The sequence below is a fragment of the Hemiscyllium ocellatum genome, chromosome 42 (genome assembly GCF_020745735.1).
Source record: "Hemiscyllium ocellatum isolate sHemOce1 chromosome 42, sHemOce1.pat.X.cur, whole genome shotgun sequence".
Taxonomy (NCBI): Eukaryota; Metazoa; Chordata; class Chondrichthyes; order Orectolobiformes; family Hemiscylliidae; genus Hemiscyllium; species Hemiscyllium ocellatum.
The window spans coordinates 27,784,344-27,800,117 of NC_083442.1; the positions used below are offsets into that span (position 1 = coordinate 27,784,344).

The following is a 15,774-nucleotide window of genomic DNA, read 5'->3' on the forward strand; positions in this document are numbered from 1 at the left end:
ACACCACATAAACAAAATTCCCTGGCCCATCCTCCACATTTTTCACTCTGGGGACCTAAGCAGAAAATGATCTCCAAATTGGTGACTGAGGAAAGGTTGTCCTCTTCCTGACTTTGGGGCAACCCTTTGTTTTTTGTCGTAAAACATAACTCCTGCATTTCAAACTTCTCAGCAATGCGGATAGAATATCATGGAAGGTCGTACCCTGCTTCATGAATGTGAAAGGCAACTTAGTTCAGTCAAACACCCTAGGGAAGTTTCACAGGAATGTTATCAAGCAAACTCTGAGCCTAAGGTACCTCGGGCTGTCTGAGGACTGTGCATCCAAATGTTTGGTATTAGGGTTAAGTCTTAAAGACAGGTCAGGACTTAAGGAGAGGCCACACCAGCAGGAAATAAGCCCTTCCTATCCATTCTACCAAACCCTCAATGTAGTCAAATCTCCCCTCAGCCTCCTCTGTTCCAAGGAGAACAATCCCGATGTGTCTATTTTTCCTCAGAGCTGAAGTTTTCCAATCCCGGTAACATCCGTGTTCATTCCCTCTCTCGTGCAGTTACATCCTTTCTCTAATGAGGTGATCAGAACTGCACATAGGCCTCAAGTTATGGGGCCTAGCTGATAAATCATGCAACTCCAGCCTAACCTGCCATCACCTCAACCCTTCTATCATTCTATTCCAATTGCCTTCTAAACCACATCATCGACCTCTCCTGCCACATTCTAGCAGATGTGAACATTCACTCCAAGGCCCCTCGCTTCTTCCACATCTCTCAGTAATATCCCATTAATTATGTCTTCCTCCATCTTCATCACTCTCACGTGCCCGTTCTCACATTTGCAGATCATTATGTCATTATAAGCCTCTACCAAGATGATAAAGTTCTCTCAACCAAGGAAACCAAGACATCAAGTGGCTATAACCCAGTGTGGAATGCACCATTTCTGTTTGATGTTCCTTCAGGAGATATTGAAAACCTACAGCTCTCTCTGGAATTTATAGTCATGCAGGTAAGAGCAGTGCAAACCTCGCACTTTTGACTACTGTTATGGACCAGGCCAGACCCCCTCAAAACATTTTAAGAAGGTCGTGTTTGGTGCCGCAAAAGCACAGCAGGTCTGGCAGCATCCGAGGAGCAGGAGAATCAACGTTTCGGGTGTAAGCCCTTCATCAGGATCTCTCCAGATGCAGCCTGACCTGCCAGGCTTTTCCAGCACCAAACTCTCAAACTGATCTCCAGCATCCTGAAGTCCTCACTTTCTCCCATTTTAAGAAGGTAGCCCAGTCCCTAACTTTACAAGTTGTTTTAAGAAGATGTAAGGTGAGTATTCCAGGAGCGACACAGCTGGTCAAACCACTCCGCTCTAAACAAAACAAAATTTATTTACTCACGAACAAAAGAAAACCAAATTTAGAATAACGTAACTATTTGAAAACCCAACCAACACAAAAGCGCAACTGAACAAAGAGCTGTTCCGATTTCCTGCAACTTCCCAGAAAAAATGCCCCTGGAAAATTCAAAGACAGGTTCTTACAGGAGAGAGAAGTCAGAGAGAGAGGATCAGCATAGAGCTGTTTCATTGAGTCCCCAGCTAAAAATTAACCCAAAACTAGAAAAATTCCTGAACTGGGAGAACTGGCCACTCACCATTCATTGTACAAGCGTTTTAAAAATAAACCTGAAAGCCTTTTCTGATGGTTGACTTAGACAGCATCTGTTAGCCATTCTTAAAGTCACGAGTTCAGACATTTCAGCACCACTGCCTTTACGGCCCCTCACGAAAAAAGCAAGGCTGGAATAACCCTGGTAAAGGAGCAGCATTGTCACACACTAACTCATCACCTCCAACAGAGTCATGCCCCATTACTAGGGCTTTACCGCGGAATGGTAGCCGAGGTGATCTGCTGAGGCCAAGGCACTTGATTCATTAAGGGGCGCATGTAAAAGAGAGATGTTGAGCCTGACATTGTGAAACCCCCACACTCACGTTGACCCAATCTGCTTTTTGCAAAAGCCCGATGAGTGGAACCCTGCAACCAGCTCTCGCCCTTTCTCCATCTTAATATTACAACTGATGCAGACTGGTTAGGGCTGAGAACTGAGTTCAGAAATTTATCTTCAGAATGTGAATCTTGGTGAAATGGGAGATGGGTTGCTGAAGCTTTTACTCTTGCACTCATCAGGACAAATGCCACATTTCTAATGGTCACAGCAATGTACTCAAGAGAGTAAAGGATGCTGATCGGTTGGCAATTCGACTCTGATTTAGGCAGGCAGGAGGCTGGAGGAACACAGCAAGCCAGGCAGCACCAAGAGGTGGAGAAGTCAATGTTTCAGGACTGAGGAAGGGTTATACCCAAAACATTGATTTCTCCACCTCCTGATGCTGCCTGGCTTGCTGTGTTCTTCCAGTCACCTGCTGGTCTGCCTTGGAATCCAGCATGAACAGTTTTTGTTGTCTCTAACCAAGTTAATTCTGAATGGCTGAGCTATTGTCATAGAGAATGCAACAGGTAATTATAGGGTCCCCAAGCTCCTGGGTAATTGAAAACGTTGCAAGATTTTCAACTTGTATTTACAAGGTTATGAATACATCCTCTTTTTTTACATCCCTGGGATGTGGGCATTGCTGGCTTACCCATCCCTAATTGTCCAGAGGGCAATTCAACATCAGACACATTGCTGTAGGGCCTGGACCCAAATGTTTTCATGATTAATGAGTCTGGAGTTACGTGTAGGTCAGTCCAGGTGAGGATGGCAGCACCTCTGCCTAATGGACATCAGTGAACCAGATGGGTTTTCCCCTGACAATTGATTATAAATCTTTGATCATCATTAGACATCATTGAGGGGCATGGTGCCTCAGTGGTTAGCACTGCTGCCTCACAGCGACAGGAATTCGGGTTTGATTCTACCCTCAGGTGACTGCCTGTGTGGAGTTTGCACATTCCCCTCATGTCTGTATGGGTTTCCTCCGGGTGCTCCACTTTCCTCCCAAAGTCCAAAGATCTGCAGGTTAGTGTGGATTGGCCATGGAAACTTGCCCCCGTATTGTCCAGAGATGTTCAGGCTAGGTGTGTTGACCTGGGAAATGCAGGCATTAGGGTAGGGAGTGGATCAGGCTGGGCTGCACTTCAGGGGGTCAGTATGGTCTCAATTGGCTTGCTTCCACACTGTGAAAATGAATTCTTGACTTCAGATTTTTCATTAAATGCAAATTCCATCATTAGGCATGGTGGGATTCAAATCCTGGTTCCCAGAGTATTCCCTGGGTCTCTGGATTAATAGTTTAGATATTATACCACGAAGCCATTATCTCTCCGGATGAGCCCATATTATAATCTCAATTGATTCCATGGGTTATTAGTGTAGCTATAGACACATTCTGGATTGTTTAGCATCTGTTGTGGAGCCAAAACCAATAGCTCACTAGCAATTAGTTCAGTATTGTCCTGTCTGTTCTGTTGAATGCAAGACAAATAGCAACACATCACTTTTCAGTAAGATTCAAACAGTGTTACCACATTACAATCCTGAAAGAGTAATGGTCCCAGATCCCAGAATAGCTAATGTAATGGAATTATTTGGGGTGGCTCGGTGATTAGCATTGCTGCCTCATAGCACCAGGGACCCAGGTTCAATTTCCACCTTGGGTGACTGTCTGTGGAGCTTGCACGTTCTCCCTGTGGGCTTCTCCCGGGTGCTCCAGTTTCCTCCCACAATCCAAAGATGTGCAGGCCAGGTGAATTAGCCATGCTAAATTGCCCATGGTGTTAGGTGCATTAGTCAGAGGGTCGGTATAGGGTAGGGGAATGGGTCTGGGTGGGTTACTCTTCTGAGGGTCGGTGTGGACTTGTTGGGTTGACGGGCCTAATCTAATCCCATAATAGTGAATGAAAGATATAGGCTTTTCATTAGGAATCTGAAACAGTCAAGAAAGCGAGTCACAGTAGACACGATTTGGTGGTTTCATACGGTCATTTTCCACATGTATCAGATTATTCTTGACGGAGTATTACTGTACAGCTTGGAAACAGACTCTTTGGTCCAACTCGTCTGTGCCCAACCAGATATCCTATATTAATCTATTCCCATTTGCCAGCATTTGGCCCATATCCCTCTAAACCCTTCCTATTCACATACCCATCCAGATGCCTTTTAAATGTTGTAATCATACCTATCTCCACCACTTCCTCTGGCAGTTGGTTCCAAACACGCGCTACCCTCTGCGTGAAAAGTGTGCCATGCAAGTGCCTTTTAAATCTTTCCCCTCTCATCTTAAGCCCACGCCCTCTAGTTTGGGACTTCCCCACCCAGAGAAAAAGGTCTATTTATCCTATCCATTCCCCTCGTGATTTTCTAAACCTCCAGAAAAGGTCACTGCTCAGCCTCCGACGCTCCAGGGAAAACAGCCCCAGCCTATTCAGCCTCTCCCTGTAGCTCAAACCCTCCAACCCTGAAAACATCCTTGTAAATCTTTTCTGAATCCTTTCAAGTTTCCCTACCTCTTTTCTACAGCACAGAGACCAGAAGTAGGCACAGCATTCCAAAAGTGGCGCCACCAATATTCTGCACAGCTGCAACATGATCTCCCAACTCCTATACTCAATGCACTGACCAATGAATGTTGATGAATTTTGTTTTTAAATGTTCAGAGTCGCATTTATACCCGAAGTGGAGTCCTGGGCCGTGTGGTAATTGGAGCGAATGCTTCAGAGACGGGAAGAACACACTGGAGGGAGATGTCGAATCGAGGACATGTGGAATCTGCCAGGTGGCATACCATCCAACCAGACACTTTCTAGACACCCGCAAACACATCTGTTCTGTCGCTCCTCCCGCTGTCCCTTAACTGTTCAGTGAAATGTAATAAAATGTACGAATATCCCAGTGTCCTTTAGGAGCTTGGTGTTGCCGGAGCACAGTCAGTGGTCCTAGATATTACCCTCCCATGTCTGAGGCCTAGCACAAAAGGTAGCCATTTTTTCACAGATGGCCTGTTGCTAAGGGATACACGATAAGTTGAGGTGGATTCAGCATTGATCTGAGAGTCTCAGTGTGAGCCCATATACCTCACACTGGGACAAATGAAAGTTCCTGAGAGTCGTTTAAAAAGGCTTTTTAAATAGCGTGAAATACGTATTCTTCCTACAACAAAGCTGCAGCAGCACAAACTGACTCAACTTATTAAAATATTTCAAGGGCTTAATATGCAAGTATTATCAACCCACATTGACACTGAATCACAACTGGAGATATCAAGACAGCTACAAAAAGGTAGGTTTTTAGGAGTATCTTAAAGGAACAAAGCAAGGTGAAGAGGTTTAGGGAGGGAAATTCCGGAGTTTGGAGTTTACATAACTCATAGCCTGGTGAGATGATAAAAAAATGAAGGGCTTTGGAAGTGTTGCAGGAGCATTTTATTGTCACTGTACCTAGGTACTGTGAAACATTTTGTTTTTCCGTGCAGTACAGGTAGATCATACCATACAACGGTCACAGGGCGATTGAACAGATTCGATACGATGTTGCAGCTGCAAAGAAGATGCACAGAGAGCGAGATCAACATTAGATTTGAAACTTAAGAGGTCCATTCGGAAGTCTAATAACATCGGGGAAGAAACTGTTCTCGAACCTGTTGGTCCCATTGATGTTGCCAGGTTTAAAGGGATATACTAAATAGGCTGGGGCCGTTTTCGCTAGAACATCAGAGGCTGAGGGGTGACCTTTTAGAGGTTTTTGAAATCATGAGTGGCATGGATAGGTTGGATAGTCTAAATCTTTTCCCCAGAGTAGGGGAGTCCAAAACTAGAGGTCATAGATTAGATTAGATTAGATTACTTAGATTAGATTACTTACAGTGTGGAAACAGGCCCTTCGGCCCAACAAGTCCACACCGACCCGCCGAAGCGCAACCCACCCATACCCCTACATTTACCCCTTACCTAACACTACGGGCAATTTAGCATGGTCAATTCACCTGACCCGCAGGTTTAAGGTGAGAGAGAAAAGAGTCTAAAGGGAAACTTTTTCATGCAGAATGTGCATGTGTGGAACGAGCTGCCAGAGGAAGTGATGGAGGCTGGTACAATGACACATTTAAAAGGCATCTAGATGGGTACATGAATGATAAGGGTATCGAGAGATATGGGCCAAATGCGGGCAAATGGGACTAGATTAATTTAGGATACCTGGTCAGCATGGATGAGATAGATTTAGGGTCTGTTTGCATGCTATACAACTCTATGTCTCTATGATTTGGAGGTGCCAGTGTTGGACTGGGGTGTACAAACTTGTAAGTCGCAAAACACTGAGTTATAGTCCAACAGAGTCATTTAGAAACACTAGCCTTCGGACCACTACTTCTAATTAACTACCCAGTGAAGGAGTAGCACTCCGTGCTTCCAAATACACCTGTTGGCCTATAACCTGGTGTTGTGTGATTTTTAACTATGACTCTATGGCTATTTGTCTTTAAACTTTTGTATCTTCTGCCTGATGGAAGAGGTCAGAGAAGAGATTATATGGGGTGGCAAATGGTGAGGATGACACAAAGAATCTGCAGAAGGATATAGACAAGTAATGGAACTAGGCAGATAGCATATAAGAAAACGTGAGGTTATGCAATTTGACAGCAAGAGTAGAGAAGCTGTCTGTTATTTAATTTGTAGTAATTTGTAGCAAAGAGAGATATGGGCACCCTTGTACATAAGTACCAAAACGCTAGCATTGAAGTTCAAAGGTAAATGGGGCAGTTTGTATGGGGCCTTAATTTCGAAAGGAATGGAATGTGAAGTTAGAGAAGACTTGTTAATGCTATACAAAGCACTAGCTAGACCGCACCTGTGAGCAGTTTTATTTGTCTAAAGAAAGATATATTGGCATTGGAGGCAATCCAGACAAAGTTCACTAGTTTGATCCTGGGTATAGAGAGATTTTCGTATTAGGAGAGGTTGAGTTCGCACTCATTGGAATTTAGAAAGATGTGGGCCAACCTTATTGAAATGTACAGGACACCTGCAAGGGTAGCTGCAGAAAAGTTGTTGCCCCTGTGGGAGAGTTTAGGATCAGAATGCATAATCTCAGGCTGAGGGTTTCCCCTGTTCGAACAGAGATGAGGAGGAATTTCTTCTCTGAGTGAATCTGTAGAATTCTTCACCACAAAGGGCTGTCCAGGTCGACTCTTTAAGTATATTCATGGCTGAGATTCATAGATTTTTAATAAGGAGGGTTATAAGGAAAAGACAAGAAAGTTGAATTGAGGATTCAGATCAGGCATGATCTCATTGAATGGTGGGGCAGACTCAAATTGAGTGACCAACTGCTCCTACATCTTTAGGATCTGTTCTGTTATAGGCTTGGAGGACATTAGAGAGACAGTGATGTGGTAGGGGTGAACAAGCTATGGAGAAATGTGAATAACAAAAGTAGTATGAGGAATGGTTGAGGACTCTGGGTCTGTACTCGACGGAGTTTAAAAGGATATGGGGGAGATTTGATTGAACTTTACAGAATACTGTGAGCCTGGGTGGACTGGACGAGGAGAAGATGTTTCCACTAATAGGAGAGACTAGGACCTGAGGGCACAGCTTCAGAGTGAAGGGATGACCCTTTAGAACTGAGATGAGGAGAAATTTCTTCAGCAGAGGGTGGAAATCATTGCCGCAGAGGGTTGTAGAGGTCTAGTCACAGGGTGTATTTAAGATAGAGATAGGGATGTCCTTCGTTAGTAAGGGGTTACAGGGAGAAGGCACAAGAATTGGTACGAGAGACATATCAGCCATGATCGAATGGCAAAGCAGTCTTGATGGGCTGAATGGCCTAATTCTATTCTTATATCTTATGGTCTTATGGTGTTGTGGGAAAAAAGATGTTTAATTTGAGGCATTGGGAGCCAATGTAGCTGAGCAAGAATAAGGGCAATGGGCGAGCCTTGGTGGATTCACTCCAGTCACTGAACTCAATCTTACTTCAGGCAGAAACTGAGTGACCAGCCAGGGGATTGGCTCAACTTCCTGAGATTCATGCTGTGCCTGACCCTAGTCCCAACCGTATTGCAGGGAAAGAAGTCCCATTGAAAGATTAATGCCATTACAACAACAACAGGGAGGTAAAAGCCTAGTGGGATTATCACTGGACTGTTAATCCAGAGACCCATGTAATGTCCGGGGACCTGGGTTTCAATCCCACCATGGCAGGTGGTGAAATTTGGATTCTCTTAAAATCTGAAATTAAGATTCAACTGATGAAACCATTGCCAGGAAAACCCATCTGGTTCATTAATGTCCCTTAGGAAAGTAAACTGCAATGGCCTGGCCTACATGTGACTCCAGACCCACAACATTACAGCAATTAGGGATGGGCAATAAATGTTGTCCTGTCTAGGGACTGCTTCAACCTGTGAATAAATTTTAAAAAAACTTTGACATGGGCGAGTGTTCCTTGGTGCTTCACAGAAGGGTTCCCTTTTTAACACCTGATACCAGACTACATTATGTATCATACCTCTGAGTGCAGGAGCAACACACCCCTGCTTCAGTTGGATAGAACACTGGGGGTGAGACTGAACTTGGAGGGTTGTGTGTAGTTCTGGTCCTCTTGCCTATGGAAGGATGTACCTGCCCTAGAGGAGTGCAGCTGAGGTTCAGCAGCAGATTGGTTCCTGGGACTGCCCAGCAAGGCCAAATTCAGGAGACTGGGCCTATGTTTGAAAGATGACCGACAACTTGATCGAATTCTACAAGAATCTTAAAAGGGGCAGACAAAGTGTAGTTTCCACGGTTGTAGGATTTAGAACCAGTGGGATACAACCTCAGAATAAAAGACTGAGACCAAATAAAAGTCAGTTAGGCCAGAGGCAAGAAGGAACATTTTCTCTCAGAGGATGGAATTCTCTACCCCTGGGAACTATAGAGACTCAATCACTGCATACGTTTAAGGCAGAGACTGAGAGATTTCTAGCTACTCGCCCATGAAGGGATATAAGGCAGTACAAGAACTTGGCGTTGAGGTGGGTGATCATCCAGGATAAAGAATGACAGAGCAGGCTAGAGGGGCTGAATGGCCTGTTTGCTATGTCCAACTGACCCGAGAAAAACACCCATATGATCAGAGATTGCGCACACATCTGAGCATGGAATATCATTCTCTCAAATCTCAGCTTATAAACGAATGAGAACATTTTAAGGTTTTGTGTTGCAAGCGCAGGTGCACGTTTCTATCAATCTCTTCATTCCAAGCGGTGACATTTGGGTGGGTGTAAGTCCGTCATCAACTGTAGCAACCTAATCGCATCAGTCAGCATCACAACGGTGTGCCTTAGACACAGTGTTTACTACACTGGGGTTTGGTTGTGTTTGATGTGTGCCTCCTGTGCTATTTCAAGTGAGATCATGAGCCCTTTAAATTGGTGTCAGAAATTGAACACAAAAATGCTTCACAAAGTCAATAACACCTTGTACTAATGGAAACACAAACAGACTTAACAGGACTATAAATACCAATACCAGCTCCAATTGCATTGTAAAGTTGCTACAGTCCAAAGTTGGAAGTCACAGGCCACCAGGTTATAGTCCAACGGGTTTATATGAAATCACAAGCTTTTAGAGCACAGCCCCTTTGCCAGTAACCTTCCTATCCATTCCCCCAGCCATCTTTCCAGCCCCACCTCCTCCCTTCCATTCCACCTGCCAACCCTTCCTTCCAGCTACCAATCGGATTCATCCCTCCCATGGAACAACCAGGTCTTACCCACTACCCGTGTTCACCTATCACGACCTCACCATTCCGTTACTCTTTCCACCTCCCCTCCTCACTTTATCTGTAGCTCCCCTAGCCCCACATCCACTCCTGAAGAAGGGTTATACCCAAAACGTTGACCTCTCTACCTTCTGAAGCTGCCTGGCTTGCTGTGTTCGTCCGGCCTCCTGTTTGTCTACTTTGTATGGGCTGCATTCACAACTCTCTGAAACTGATGGTCCCTAATACCATCCAAGTTAGTTCCATTGACGTGGAAAAGGTGTATCAAGCAGATGGCATTACATTTGTACCTGTACTGATACTCCTGTTACTTTACCAGATGAAAATTCCATCATGAGCTGCCTCTGAGGCTCAGTTACATTAGATACAGAGACCTCTCTTGACAATGAGATAATGTGACCACATATTTACTGGAGGATGCATTGTCTGAAAGCATTTTTTTGGAGGAGTTAATCGTATTACTGGACAGAGTCACAAAGAGCTCCTTGTGTTCACAGCCTGTACCTTCCTCCAAGTCTTTTAATATCAGTTACAGTGTGAGTGAAGTACTTGGTAACGTGCAAAGTTAATGATCTGTTCCACATTAGGCATAAACGACAGGCAATGCAATATCACGAGCTTTGCTAGCGCACAGAAATATCTGCTGTGTATTTGATTAGACACTGATACCTAGGAGTCTTTCTTTGTGAACCTGAATATCTCAATTGATAAAGTGCATGGGTGTAGTTGGTCTAAGTATGTATGTATTTTTGAACTCTGGCTTATATATTGCTTTAAATTAATATTTGTGTAAATGTCTACTAAATAAATCTTTGAATTGCAAACTGATGCTGTACTCTTTTGTTTGTCCACAGAAGTCTCTGTGTAATTTTCATTCCCTCTTCTCCAGGAGGTGCTGAGTCACATTAGGAAGTGGGTCCATCATGATTATCTCTGTTCCTCTGTAAGGGGTACATGGAAGTGAACATTAAACACAAGCTCATCGCTGCTTGTGCTGGAGATGTATGGGGTGGTAGCATGCCAATGACACTAATGGAGTAGGGACCAGAACTCATGGCTAATGATCTGAGAGACATAGATTCAAATCTCCACCATGGATCATTATGAAATTTGAATTCAATAAGATTCTGGGATTAAAAGCTAGGCTAATGCCAACCATGTGGAAACATATATGGTTCACCATTGCACTTTAGGGAAGGAAATCTGTCTTCCCACCTGGTCTGGCCGACATATAATCCACCAGTAATGTGGTTGATAGCCAATAAGCTACTCAGTTAAACAGCAATTAGTGGTGACCTTGCCATGATTTTTTTTTCTAAAATGTCTTCCTACAGAAACCATCTTCTATAAGGATGTGATATCACTAGAGGGGGTACAGAGGAGGATCACTAGGATGTTGCCTGAAATGGAGAAATGTAACTTTAAGGAGAGACTAGATAGGCTTGGATTGTTTCCATTCGAGAGGAGAAGATGGGGCGGGACAAGACTGAGGTCATAGAGTCATAGAGATGTACAGGAGGGAAACAGACCCTTTGGTCCAACTCGTCCTTGCCCACCAGATATCCCAACCCAATCTAGTTCCACCTGCCAGCACCCGGCCCATATACCTCCTAACCCTTCCTATTCATATACCCATCCAAATGCCTCTTAAATGTTGCAATTATATCAGCCTCCACCACTTCCTCTAGCAGCTCATTCCATACACGTACCACCCTCTGCGTGAAAACGTTGCCCCTTAGGTCTCTTTTATATCTTTCCTCTCTCACCCTAAACCTATGCCTTCTATGCCCATTGGCCCATCTGTTGAAATCTGAGGTAACCCTCTTCGCTGTCCACTACACCTCCAATTTTAGTGTCATCGCAAACTTACCAACTGTACCTCTTATGCTCGCATCCAAATCATTTATGTAAATGATAAAAAATAGAGGACCCAGCACCAATCCTTGTGACACTCCACTGGTCACAGGCCTCCAGTCTGAAAAACAACCCTCCATCACCACCCTCTGTCTTCTACCTTTGAGTCAGTTCTGTATCCAAATGGCTAGTTCTCCCTGTATTCCATGACGTCTAACCTTGCTAATCACTCTCCCATGGGGAACCTTGTCGAACGCCTTACTGAAGTCCATATAGATCACATCTACTGCTCTGCCCTCATCAATCTTCTTTGTTACTTCTTCAAAAAAACTCAATCAAGTTTGTGAGACATGATTTCCCATGCACAAAGCCATGTCGACTATCCCTAATCAGCCCTTGCCTTTCCAAATACATGCACATCCTGTCCCTCAGGATTCCCTCCAACAACTTGCCCACCACCGAGGTCAGGCTGACTGGTCTATAGTTCCCTGGCTTGGCTTTACCATCCTTCCTAAAAAGTGGCACCATGTTTGCCAACCTCCAGTCTATCAATGTGACTATCAATGATACAAATATCTCAGCAAAAGGCCCAGCAATCACTTCTCTAGCTTCCCACAGAGTTCTCGGATCCTGGGAATTTATCCACCTTTAACCTCTTCAAGACCTCCAGCACTTCCTCCTCTGTAATATGGACATTTTGCAAGATGTCACCATCTATTTCCCTACAGTGTATGTCTTCCATATCCTTTTCCACAGTAAATACTGATGCAAAATATTCATTTAGTATCTCCCCCATTTTCTGCGGCTCCACACAATCATGAAGTGTCCTATTCTCTCCCTAGTTACCCTGTTGTCCTTAATATATTTGTAAAAACCCTTTGGATTCTCCTTAATTCTATTTGCCAAAGCTATCTCATGTCCCCTTTTTGCCCACCTGATTTGCCTCTTAAGTATACTCCCACTTCCTTTATACTCTTCGAATGATTCACTCAATCTATCCTGTCTATACCTGACATATGCTTCCTTCTTTTTCTTAACCAAACCTTCAATTTCTTTGGTCATCCAGCATTCCCTATACCTACCAGCCTCCCTTTCACCCTGACAGGAATATACTTTCTCTGGATTCTTGTTGTCTCATTTCTGAAGGCTTCCCATTTTCCAGCCGTCCCTTTACCTGAAAACATCTGCCTCCAATCAGCTTTCGAAAGTTCTTGCCTAATACCATCAAAATTAGCCTTTCCCCAATTTAGAACTTCAACTTTTAGATATGGTCTATCCTTTTCTATCACTATTTTAAAATGAATAGAATTATGGTCGCTGGCCCCAAAGTGCTCCCCCACTGACACCTCAGTCACCTGCTCTGCCTTATTTCCCAAGAGTAGGGCAAGTTTTGCACCTTCTCCAGTAGGTATATCCACATACTGAATCAGAAAATCATCTTGTACACACTTAAGAAATTCCTCTCCATCTAAACTTTTAACACTATGGCGGTCCCAGTCGATGTTTGGAAAGTTAAAATCCCCTACCATAACCACACTGTTATTCTTACAGATAGCTGAGATCTCCTTACAAGTTTGTTTCTCAATTTCCCTCTGACTATTAGGAGGTCTATAATACAATCCCAAGAAGGTGATCATCCCTTTCTCATTTCTCAGTTCCACCCAAATAACTTACCTGGATGTATTTCCGGGAATATCCTCTGTCAGCACAGCTATCCCTTATCAAAAACGCCACTCCCCCTCCTCTCTTGCCTCCCTTTCTATCCTTCCTGTAGCATTTGTATCCTGGAACATTAAGCTGCCAGTCCTGCCCGTCCCTGAGCCATGTTTTTGTAATTGCTATGATATCCCAGTCCCATGTTCCAAACCATGCCCCAAGTTCATCTGCTTTCCCTGTTAGGCCCCTTGCATTGAAATAAATGCAGTTTAGTTTATTAGTCCTACTTTGCCGCTAACTGCCCTGACTGTTTGACTCACTTCTGCTCTCAACTGTACCAGTCTCAGATTGATCTCTTTCCTCACTATCTCCCTGGGTCCCACCCAACAACCCCCCCCCCTCCCCCCACCTTATTAGTTTAAATCCTCCCAAGCAGTTCTAGAAATTTCCCTGCCAGTATATTAGTCCCCTTCCAATTTAGGTGCAATCCGTCCTTCTTGTACAGGTCACTTCTACCCCAAAAGAGATTCCAATGATCCAAAAATGTGAATCCTTCTCCCATACACCAGCTTCTCAGCCATGCATTCATCTGCTCTATCCTCCTATTCCTGCCCTCACTAGCTCGTAGCAGTGGGCATAATCCAATATTACTATCCTCGAGGATTTCCTTTTTAAATTTCTGCCTAACTCTCTGTAATCTCCCTTCAGAATCTCAACCTTTTCCCTTCCAATGTCATTGGTTCCAGTGTGGACAATGACCTCTTGCTGGCCCCTCTCTCCCGTGAGAACATTCTGCACCTTCCCTGAGACATCCTTGATCCTGGCACCAGGGAAACAACACACCATTCTGCTTTTTCTCTGCTGGCCACAGAAACGTCTGTCTGTACCTCGGACTATAGAATTGCCTAACACAATTGATCTCTTGGAAGCCGACGTACCCTTCGTTGCATTAGAGCCAGTCTCAATAACAGAAACTTGGCTGTTCGTGCTACATTCCCCTGAGAATCCATCACCCCCTACATTTTCCACACAGCAAAACTGTTTGAAATGGATATATCCACAAAAGACTCCTGCACTAGCTGCCTACCTCTCTTACCCTTCCTGGAGTTAACCCATCTATGTGACTGTATCTGAGACTTTCCCCCCTTCCTATAACTGCCATCCATCGCATACTGTTGCAAATTCCTCATTGCTTCTATCTGTCTCTCCAACCAATCCACTCGATCTGATGAGATTCACATCCAACAGAATTTATGGCAGATATAATCTGCAGTATCTCTTAAATTCTCTTTAAATTCCCACATTTGACGAGAAGTACATATCACTGCAAAGGCCATCTTTGCTCCTTCACAATCTACAGACCCAGAAAATAACATCGTCTTATTCCTCTTCAAACACTGCATCAGGTTAAATTAATAGCTATGGCTTATATTTTAAGTTTAATCAAGAGACTTAACTCCAAAAACATATAATCAAGAAAGAACCCACTGTATCCACTGCTGCAGCCTTTCTCTTGGACAGACTTAAAACAACAATTAACTTTTCTGTTTCTGCGTGTGAACTTCGCCCAAACCAGTTCCTCCAAGATTCGTTGTTAAGTTCACTGTTTGTTAATTTTCCCAGATGCACTCCGATGTCCAGCGACACACGAATTCAAAAAAACAGCAAAGGCAGTAACTGTGCAGGTTCTCTCTCTCTCTCTCTCTCTCTCTCCTGCACTATCCACACCATGTGCTTCCTTTGTCTGCTCTTCTCCCTTTTAAACTGCTGTTGTTTTGACTTTCTTTTTCCAAAGTTCCAAAACAACGCAACAGCATATAAAACAGTAATTGCTGCTCCTGGAATTCGAGGAAATCACCTTCAACACCTAAAATACCTCAAAAAAAGGAGCAGCTCTTACAACCAGAGATTTTTCCCGTCATATATGAGATTATGAGGGGTATGGACAGGGTGACCAGAGAGCGGCTATTCCCCTTGGTTGAGGGGTCAATCACGAGGGGGCACGGTTCTAGTCTAAGGAGCGGGAGATTCAGAGTGGATTTGTGGAAAAAGCCTTTTCACTCAGGGGGTAGTGGGAAACTGGAATGCACTGCTTGGGAAGTAGTGGATGCTGGAATCCTTACAGCCATTAAAAAAGATTTGGATGAGCACTTGAAATATCATAAGATTCAAGGAACAAGTGCAGAAAAGTGGGATTTGAATGCATTCAGTGGTAGTTCAGTCAGTGCAGACTTAATTGGCTGAAGGGCCTTTTCTGCACTGTATGACTCTATATAGGGAAGCTGGGAGATGGTGGTAATAGATGTCATAATCCAGAGGCCATGCTCAGGGATGCAGATTCACTCTGCTCACAACTCCTCCCCCCCACACCCCCAATGACAGCTGGTGGTTTTAAATATAATGACTAAAATTTAAAGCTAGTCTCCATAAGAATATCAGAAATTGGATCAATGGACCAGGCCATTCAGCCTCTTGAGCCTGTTCCACTGAAGTCTCAGTAATAGT

At 44.0% G+C, this 15,774-nt stretch overlaps 1 protein-coding gene across 3 annotated transcripts in view; it reads left to right on the forward strand.

The window, feature by feature from the left end:
• Positions 1-4,885, forward strand: part of LOC132834813 (synaptotagmin-4-like) — a 42,348-nt gene extending 37,463 nt beyond the window's left edge. For all 3 annotated transcript variants that reach the window (XM_060853861.1, XM_060853862.1, XM_060853860.1), the window contains 2 exons: positions 843-1,009; positions 4,656-4,885. In XM_060853861.1, the coding sequence (XP_060709844.1) occupies positions 843-1,009; positions 4,656-4,805 (317 nt within the window). In that variant the 3' untranslated portion in view covers positions 4,806-4,885. The remainder of the gene's footprint in view (positions 1-842; positions 1,010-4,655) is intronic.
• Positions 4,886-15,774: the final 10,889 nt, after the last annotated feature.